The 9,840-nt window shown below is 45.0% G+C and overlaps 1 protein-coding gene across 3 annotated transcripts in view; it reads left to right on the top strand.

Moving 5' to 3' along the window:
- Nucleotides 1–748: 748 nt before the first annotated feature.
- The window catches only part of EPB41L4A (erythrocyte membrane protein band 4.1 like 4A), a 263,653-nt gene continuing 254,561 nt past the window's right edge, over nucleotides 749–9,840 (top strand). For all 3 annotated transcript variants that reach the window (XM_049647720.1, XM_049647721.1, XM_049647719.1), the window contains exons 1-2: nucleotides 749–833; nucleotides 1,211–1,633. In XM_049647720.1, coding sequence (XP_049503677.1) covers nucleotides 1,535–1,633 — 99 coding nt within the window. In that variant the 5' untranslated portion in view covers nucleotides 749–833; nucleotides 1,211–1,534. The remainder of the gene's footprint in view (nucleotides 834–1,210; nucleotides 1,634–9,840) is intronic.

Genomic DNA, 9,840 nt, shown 5'->3' with positions numbered 1-9,840 from the left:
GGCTCGCATTAACTCGCTGCTGGTTCCCAGCTGGAGAGCACCGACTGCACCTGCTCCGAAGTCCAGCGGGGCCCGGCCTCATCCTGCGCTCAGCCTCGGCTGCTTGTGCACGGACTCGAGGACCCACCAGGGGTCACTGCAGCCTCAGAGCTATTGTGCCCGCCACTCCTGGACACGACCCGCCGTGCGGAGGGCGTGGGACTGGGAGCGCCGAACGCCAGGGTCCGAGCAGAACTGCGCCCGGCCTTCCTAGAGCCAACCTTCCGTCTCCCCGGGAAACGGCTACAGCAATCAGAACCAGGGCTCCGAACAACCGAGCGGCCGGGGTGGTGCGCGCGGGTTCCGGTGCGGACCTGCCCGCACCTCGCAGTTGGACCACCTCCGCTCCGCCTTCCGCTCTCAGCCGAGACCCCGCCCGGAAGGGGCGCCCCTTCCCGGCCTCTGGGCCCCAGCTTCGTTCCAGGGCTCTCTGCAGACACTCGGGCCCGGCCCAGCTGCACCTGGGCTGCTCCCGCCTGGGGCGCCACCCCTCGCGCTGCCAAGAGAACTTTCCCGGGAGCCGCCGCGGCCTGCGCGCCCAGGGCACACCCCCACCCGCCCGCCAGCGCGTTCCCAGCCTGGGCGCCCTCTTCTCCGCCCGCCGGCGCGCCCGCAAGCCCTCTGACTCCCCACTTCTCTGAAAATCCCGGAGGAGCAGCGCTCCGCCGCCGCAGCAAAGGCGTTTTCGGAGGGCCAGCTTGAACTTAGCCACACACCAACCCCCGTGATGAGTTTCACGGTCCCCAGACGGGAGCCGCGTCCCGCCACGAGCTGACTTGCACTCGCCGGTCTTGGTAAGGAGCCCGCTGCCCTTTCCGATACTTCTCGGGGTTCCGGGTGGCCGAGGTAGACTGAGTGACGATCCTCGCCACTGGCCCTGCCGTGGGACTGGGACGTCGCGGGTACCCCTGACACAAAGGAACAGCCGAGTGTTCCCCAGTCGGCGGACCGGATTGGGGGCTGCGGGGTGGGGTCGGAGCTGGAAGTGGGAGCCCTCCGGGGACTCCGCAGGGGAAGGAGGCCGGGTGTCTTGGTAGCACTCCGGCCGGGGACAGGCGGAGGGGGCTGCACAGCTCCCAAGGGTTTCCTCGTCTGGGGAGGGCCTCGAGCTCGCATTCCTCCCTTTTCTTGCTTCTTGCCCCCATTGCCAGACGACTTTTGTCGTCCCCAGGACTGCGGGAGGGGCCGCGGCGCCCCCGCCTTCGGAGGAGCCCGAGCCGCAGGATGCGCGGGGACGCGCCGCCGCCCTCTGTGCTCAGTTCCGCCGGCGCTTCCCCGGCGGCTCCCGGGCGCTGACTCCCGTGCTTCTCCGCCCTCCTTCCCTCCAGCCGGCGCCGGGCGGCTCGTCGGCGCGGCCCTGGACCTCGCCGGGAACCGGTCCCCTCGCCCTGGCCCCGGCGCGGACAATAAATTAATGCCTCGCGCTTGAGGGGAGGGGGCGGCTCGGCGCCTGGGTCGCAGCTTTCTCTCCTGGCTGGAGACGGCCACAGCCAACATGGGCTGCTTCTGCGCTGTTCCAGAAGAATTTTACTGCGAAGTTTTGCTTCTGAATGAATCCAAGTTAACCCTCACCACCCAGCAGCAGGGCATCAAGGTAGGCGCGGGCCGGGGGCGTGTTCCGGGGATCGGCAGCCGGGCGGGCGCGGGGGTCCTAGGCTTTGTCTGAGGGCTGTCACGGGTCTCGGCCGGCGACTGCTCTCTGCGCGGTGGGAAGGAGCCGCAGCTGCCCTGCGCTCAGGTGGAGTGTGGACGTGTCGGGGTGGATTCACTTCGAGTCCCTTCATAAAGGGAAGTAAGTTTCACGTCTCAAAGGGTGTTCGCTCATCGACTCTCAGCTGCAACCCACAGTCCTGCAACTGAGACCCAAACTCTTCCCCGGACCGGTTTCCTCCAAAAGCATCTAAGGCCCCCGCAGCTCCAAAGACGCGCAAACCTGAATATACAGGCTGAATACAGTGTTGAAGGCACGATTTCCCGTGGCCTTGTTGAGGCTTTTTTCTGTTAGTGTCATTGGGGAAGTAATCTAGTTGACTCGCAGAAACACATTTACTGGGTGGCTGTGATTGTGTTCCCTGGGTTTGTAGATGAGTAATGCTACGTTTGGACGGAAGATAATTTCCAGTTCCACAAGCGAACTGGTTTTATCCCCATATTTAAGTAAACATCTCTCAAAGCGACTCGGTAAATAACTTTGCGCCTGTCTGTAGGTCATTAAAATGGAATCACTACTATTAACCTAGAGAACCCAAACAAAAAGGCTGTGGGAGATTGCAGAGATCCACTTCCTTAATTTTGAAGAGTTCTTATGTTTATGGTTGACAACCTGACCGACGCGCCTGCGCGCTTGTTTTGCTCTTGCAACCACGTAGTTACCAAAAGGTGATCGGAATTCGGAACGTTTTGTTTCTCTTTCTCCGTATTTAAATCACGGGAGCTTTTTAAGTAACCTTAGCAGCTGAGTCTGGTGAGGGGCTACCGCCCCCCTCCCCCCCCCCACTATTGTCCCCCACTCTCCATCCTGGTAATGCTGGAGGTCTGAGAAAGAAGTTCAAGCTGCCAATATCCTCTTCTAGTCTTGTATGTCAGAAGTTAATCCTAATGGCGTAGGCCCTGGTCATTTCCTTGTGTGAATCAGTTTTTACATAGCTTTATGCACGCCAGAGTAACTGTTCCTGGCTAAAAGCTTCAGCTTTGATGTTACCATTCTTGGTGTACAAAATTCTAATTTCACAGGTGTCGTTCTTCTGCTGGAGATGGGGGCGGGGGCAAAAATGATCAATTAAAGTCACAAGATAAAGTTAACCCTTCCTTTAGGAAATTGTTTTGAGCAGTTGTTTTCCAGTAATTATAAAAAGCAAAAGTCAATCAGATTCTCGTTTGGTGTTTCCTTTAAAAGCCAGGAAAAGACTCTTGGAAAAGGGTGTTTCATATTTTATATTTTCACCTTTTCTTTATGTTCCACCCCTCCACCCCCATGAAATCAGGAAAAGAACTTTTCAAGATGATGTAACATTCTTTGGTGTACTGTGCAAATAGGCAAAAATAAAAAAAAAACCCATAAAATTTTGATAATACGTAGATTCTCTTTGGCTTGGGGAAAGAAACCATTAGAAAAAGATAACGGATGATCTGATACTAAACCAACAAAGAAATCTTTCTGAAGTGCAAAGTCTATAAAGTCATCTGGAGTGTGAGCTTCCTATTTAATCATGAAAGCCATATCCCTGTCAGCTGTGGAGCATGTACATTATTCTGTCAAGAGAGCAGCCAAGACTCGGGATCAAATGGAATAATTTTGTCAAAGAAGCATGAATAAAAAATCCTGATCCATAATTGCTTTTTATAACCTGATGGCGCTTATCTTGTTTTACAAATATGTTGAAAATTGGTGAGTGATTCAAAGGCAATAGCAACTTTATAATGCTGTTATTTTGGATATGTGCCATTTAACTAAACAATAATTTAAGCAGGCTTTTGTTGGAAGTAATCATTTTGCAACAGGCTTGGCCTCTTTCAGTGTCACAAAAGCATGCCACGATTATTTTGATGGCCATATGTGTAACACAGATGTTGTCTGCTGAAGTTAACCACATTATCTGTAACTACCAGGCTACCATGAAATGCATGTGTTAAGCACCTATCTACTTGTGGTATGTACTAAATTAAACACATATGTGTATTTATAAATGTAATAATGTACGAACAGCATCTCACGTGTAGATGGTATTCAAACGTTGAATGGATATGTGTATATTATTCTGTACATACTTCGCGTTTTCTTTTTAACTCCTTTAGTTATGAGTGAAATAGTAAACTAAAATGTAAATGAAATAGCCAATAACTATAATGGTGTTTCCCCTTGGAAAAGTACATTTGAAAACTTTTATTATCATTAAAGTCAAAATTAAGCATATGACATCAATTAGCCCATTTCCCTCCTGAAATTAAAATAGAAAAATCTTTTTGTTTTTAAAAAGTATTTTCTAACATTTTGAGATGACCCTTTTCCATACTCTATCTCAGATGAAATAAAGACCATTAATTTTGCATTAAAATTATTCACCTATTTCATTCTTTCATGGAAGGAATTTTACTGATTAAATAGTCACTTAAGAATTTGCTTGTATTACTGTTATAATAATGTATTGTGAGTTTAAAAAAAGATTAATTATAGTAAATTTAAGTAGAAAAAATAGAGAAGCATGGTAAAACATTTTTTCTGTGTGGCATTTTGAAAAACACTTTCTGGATTTGTTGAAGCGCCACATTACAAAGTTAGTTATGAAGTGATTTTCTGCAACTTAGATCAAAGTCTTTCATCAACAAGAAAAAAATTGATGTGTTTGTTCCCATGGAAAGGCACTTCAGCCTTGAGACGATGGTTACACGTCTTCTATGTCAAGATGAATAGCAATTAAATGGAAAATAATTTTCTATTAAAAAACATAATATATTTGTATTCATATTCATACTAACATTATGGAGAAATTTGCTTCTTTTTTTTTTTTTTAGAGGTAACCTCACCTTGACAAGCTGGAAGTCTTTGGCATGCAGTTTGAGCCCTAAGATTTATAAGAATCTTATAAATAAGGTTTATATAAACTGAAAGCTATTGGTGGTGTGTTGACCCCCACACAATAGCTTTTAGCTATTTGTTCTATGCTGCTATCTCTGTTGTTTATTTAAGTAAGCATTTCTGCTGTGGTTGGTCTTTTGGTTTTTTTTGAGCAATGTTTGTTCAGGGAAACTTTTGTTACGTCCTTTGTCACTCTCTGTGCTGGGGGAAGTAAGGGTCTTTCTTTTTGTTGTCTGAGAGAGCAAAATTTGACTGTAGCTCAAACTACTGGTGTAAGTTGACGTTTGATTAGCAAAAGATTTTCAGGGAAAAACAAATCACAAGGTTTGATTAGAAATTTAGTCCTCAAAGTTGCTGCTACAAATATGAACTGGATTAGTATTTTTGTTTCAGGGAGGCTGTCGTGCTCTGAGCAGTAATGTAATAAACACTGACGTGCTCATTTTCCCCTTGTTGTATTTGACTAAATTAATGAAACCAATATGACAGCAAGATGGAAATTCCATTAACTTTTTAAAAGGCATTATTGAGATATACAATTTCACACATTTGAAGGGTACAGTTTACCCATTAACTTTTAAATGAAGTTACTTCCTAATCATCCTGAGGTTTCGGAGGGAATATTGTGAGTCAGTTTTGATGCTTCAATCAGAAACTTCCTAATAAACTAGAAAAACAGAAAGTGAAGACTTAAATTATATGCATCTCGGTTACCAAGAATTATAATTTTTAGTCCATTTGGACTGGTGAGGAAAATGCCTAAGAAGATTGAGAAGACAGTGAAAAGCAGTAGTGGTTCATAAATCATATTAAGTATATAGGTGAATACCTGTATCTTTTAACATCAGCCTCATAAGATACAGAGTCAGGGACCTGATAAATGTAAGATGAAGCAAGTAATCGTACACCAACATTACTGTTAATGTGAGATTGGCTGTGGGTCTTGATTGGTTGGTAAATTAGATGTGACTGGGTTAGATGTAGCCCTCACTGACGCTGCATCTTCATTTCTGAAATTCAAATAGAATGTCCATGTTGTGTCTGTTTAAGATGGACTCCTATATTAATCCTCCTTCAAAAATTCTTTTTTGTTTTTAAAATTATTCAAACTGTTTTCAGCTTTATTAAGGTATCATTGACAAATGAAATTAAAGTGTACAACATGATTTTGTAGAATATAAGTTGTGAAAGGATTCCCACCATCCCACCACTGAGGTAATGAACACATCCATTACTTCACATAAATTACCTTCACATAAATTACCTTTTTGTTGAGAGTACATAAGTTCTGCTTTCTTAGCAAATTGCATTTATACAATACAGCCTTATCAAGATCCCCAAACTGTAAGTGCTCTTTCAATTTTATAAGAAGTTTTTTTTTCTTGAAAAAATTATTAAAAATACCATTTATCATCTATGGCTTGAAAGTGATTTGTAAGTAGTTTGAGGGAGAAGCATTGTCGGTTACCTCCAGCAGCTAATGGCTGTCCTTCTCCAAGTGCTTCTAATTTCCTTGTTTTTTGGTGGACTACACTTTTTTTTTTAGTCCTGTTAATATAATTTTTCTTGAATTCTTTAATGCTAAACTTGAACTGACTTTGAACTAAACTTCAAATAATGCAGAGCTGTTGGGGGCGCCTGGGTGGCTCAGTTGTAGGAACATGCGACTCTTGATCTTGGGGTCATGAGTTCAAGCCCCAAGTTGGACATAGTCTACTAACAATAATAATGATGATGATGATGATGATAATAATACAGAGCTGTTGTTGCTCTTGAGCATGGGTGGTGTCTTCATCCATTTGGGCTGCTATAACCCATACTGTAGACTGGGTGGCTTATAAACAAAATAAATTTATTTCTCATAGTCCAGCATGGTCAGGTGAGGGCCTTTTTCTGGGTGAAAAACTTCTTATGTACCCTCACATGGCAGAAGGGGCTGTGGAGCTTTTTTGGCCCTCTTCTGTAAGAGCAGTAATCTTGAAGGCCCCAGCTCCTAATGCCTTGGGGGTTAGGTTTCCAACATAATGGATTTTAGGGGCACACAAACATTCTGACCATAGTAGGTGGTGATAAAGTTAAATCTAAATAGTAGAGACAAAGGTCCAGACTCTTCTTTTGATCAGCAGATGGACAGTAGTTTGTTATTTTTATTAAGACACTTACAAAGAAAATGGGAAACTCTTCTCTGATGGTTTGTGTCAACTTGTATCTTAGTGTAGGGCTAGACAATTCTTTGTTGTGGGAGGTTTTCCTGTCCACTGTGGGATAACTGTATTCCTAGCCTCTACCCACGAGATGCCCGTAGCACCTCTTGCCCATTTGCGACAACCAAAAATATCCCCAGCTGTTACCAAATGTCTCCTGAGGGGCAAAAGCCATAAATTCCAAACTGCATTGTTTGCGTTAGCACCCTACCTTATCTAGACCTTTAGCAGTTCTGAATGCCTACCCAAATGACTTGGTCTGTGGGTACGCGGAAATGTTCACTTTCCCAAACGTACCAGACTCTTGTGCCTTTTTAGGCACTGGATTCCTGCTGAGTGGTGCACCCTTTTACCTTTCCCTAAGTACACACTCCTCTGGATTCATCCTTTAAGACTTGAATCAAGTGTCCTACTTGCCAGGAAGCCTTCAACCCAGGCTGACCAGGCAAACTTAAGTGCTAGTCCTGGCCTCACATACGCCCTGTAATAGCACTTAGCGCATTGCAAGCATTATTTCTGGATACATCTGTCTCCTCCGGTAGCCTGTGAGCCCCTACCTGTGGTCCCCTAGCAGCTAGAGCTACGCACCTCATGCAATAGATGCTTATTAACTGTCGTTTGAATAGAGAGTTGAAAGGAGTGATGTTACAGCTGGAACAGGACACATTGAAAATCTTACGGATAATGAGGTTCCTTTGCCATTTTATTTCTACTAGAAAAGGTCTCAGAATAAAGTAAACCTCACTGTGAAAAGTCTGTTGCCAAGATACTCTAATTTTTATATTGATAATGGGTGGAAAATGAGATGGTGCTGTGGACTGAATGTATGCAGCACACTGAACAGCTGATGAGCGGCTTTTTCAGAAAACCCGAATCATACCTTTTTTGTATCATAGAGGTTAGTATTCCGTCTTTCCGTCTCTCTCTTTGTTTATTTCTAAAATAAAGAAACTTTCCACTTAGAACTTGAGTCTTTTGGAAGAGGGGCATGTTTCGAGAGTGGAAGATAGATTCTCACACATCAGTTACTTTTTCTTGTCTCCTATTCTGTAAACCACGTGAGGACATAGTCCGTTGGTTTCACGGTGTGGGTTTACACAATCAGGGGCCATTGTGTAATTTTTAATCTTGCCATGCCACCCATTTTAGTCTTGAAGCTGCGTAAACCTCATCTGACACTGCTGTAAGGCTTACTGGCACAGACAGTGTCAAAAGTTAAATATTATGTTTTTAAAATGTTTCATTTATTTGAGAGAGAGAGAGAGAGAGAGAGTGAGTGCACAAGTAGGGGAGGGGCAGAGGGAGAGAGAGAGAATCCCAAGCAGGCTCCATGGGCAGAGCTCGATGCGGGGCTCAATGTCATGAACCGCGAGATCATGACCTGAGTCAAAATCAAGAGTCAGACACCCAAATGACTGAGCCTACCCAGGTGCCTCAAATACTGGGTTTTTATGACAAATAAGTTTTCAATTCCTATGCACAGTGTATTTTTCTGCAGACCAGATACAAACATGACAAGTCAGAGGTCAGATTTACCATGCCTCTCCAGCTTCTCTGGGATTGACTGCTTTGTCTGAGCTGTCTGCAATATTTCAGCCTCAGTGCTCCTCACCAGCCTGCTTTGGGTTGTAATGAGTAACTGCTATTTTCTTCTGCATCACAAGATGTGTTTCTAAGTTTCATGTATTAAGATTGACCAGGCATCACTTGTTTAGGTATAGCCTAGGTGCGTTAAGGTCAGGAACCAGCCCGTTTAGTGTATGACTTGAAAAACCCGTTAACTACATTTTGGTGAGTCTGTACCATTCTAAAAAATGTGGATTGCATTCTTGCATCCTCTGAGCCATGTATGTAGTTCTTGTTTGTTTGTTTAAGTGGAACAGCCACTGTTCCTTAGTGCTGCCTACTGTTAATCCATTACTCTAACTAAACATTTTGCTTAGGAGATTCCCCAAAGGCTGAGATGGCTCCCCCAGAGGCTTTCCTAATAATAATCCTGAAGACATGAAAGGGCCTAGCAGTGGCTTCCAAATGTGTGAGAAGTTTGTTTTTAAGGGTATTGAGATGCCAAGAGGAAGTTAGGACAAGGGAGATGGTGGCAGGCAAGGAAAATCAAGAGGTGCTGAGTGCTAGCCCCCATGGACAATAACCAAAAGGTCAGATAGTGGGGGAGGAATTAGCCGACCAAGACTGAAGACAGAACCAAATGTAGCAACAGACTGTTTAGAAATGACATGCGTAAGAACATGAGAAACCACAGTTTATGATGCCAGGGGTTCCCGGCATTGTGGGGATGGTGTCCCAGAATACAGCTTTCCAGACAAACAGTGGCCCGAGAGAGGGTCAGATTCCTGGGCTAGCCTAACAAAGACTGTTTGAGTTTTGGGTCCCACCTTGGTCTTCATTCAGAGCTGAGTTTGAGAGGCAGTCTTGGAGCCTCTGTCACCTTAACTATCACTTGTCAAAACTGGTTTTTCTCTACCATACTTAATGATCCCAATGTAGTCATGGCCCTCATGTGTCACACATGAATCAGGCTTCTAACCTGGATGCTGTGTGACCACCTTCAGCCTCTCCCGTCTCACCACCTCCATCCCATGTTCAAACCCTGCTCTGCTTGTGACTGGCCACGTGACTCTTCCCTGGAACTAGGCTCTGCTTCCTCATCTGTAAGTTGGGGGGCATGATAGCTGCTGGATGACTGTAGAATTTGAGAAAAAAATGTAGGCACATAGGATTAAAAGGTGCTCAATAAATGATAGTTATTATTATGCACGATCTATTATTTGCTAATAAATTTCTTTGTGAATTCCAGTTTGTGATATCTAACCCCTTGTTCCTGCCCAAAGTGATGCTGTCTCTCTGAGGGGGTGGGTGGGTGTTAGAAATTGGGGAATAGGGTGGTTGATATTCATAGATACAAGTGATCTGTCAGATCTCTTTCGCCTCACGTTGCCTCAGCTACCACTAGAAGGCTGAAACTCTACATCTGTACCCCTAGGCCAGACTTCCTTCCTCTCA

The sequence above is a fragment of the Panthera uncia genome (genome assembly GCF_023721935.1).
Source record: "Panthera uncia isolate 11264 chromosome A1 unlocalized genomic scaffold, Puncia_PCG_1.0 HiC_scaffold_17, whole genome shotgun sequence".
NCBI lineage: Eukaryota > Metazoa > Chordata > Mammalia > Carnivora > Felidae > Panthera > Panthera uncia.
This window is presented reverse-complemented; position numbering and strand designations above follow the sequence as displayed.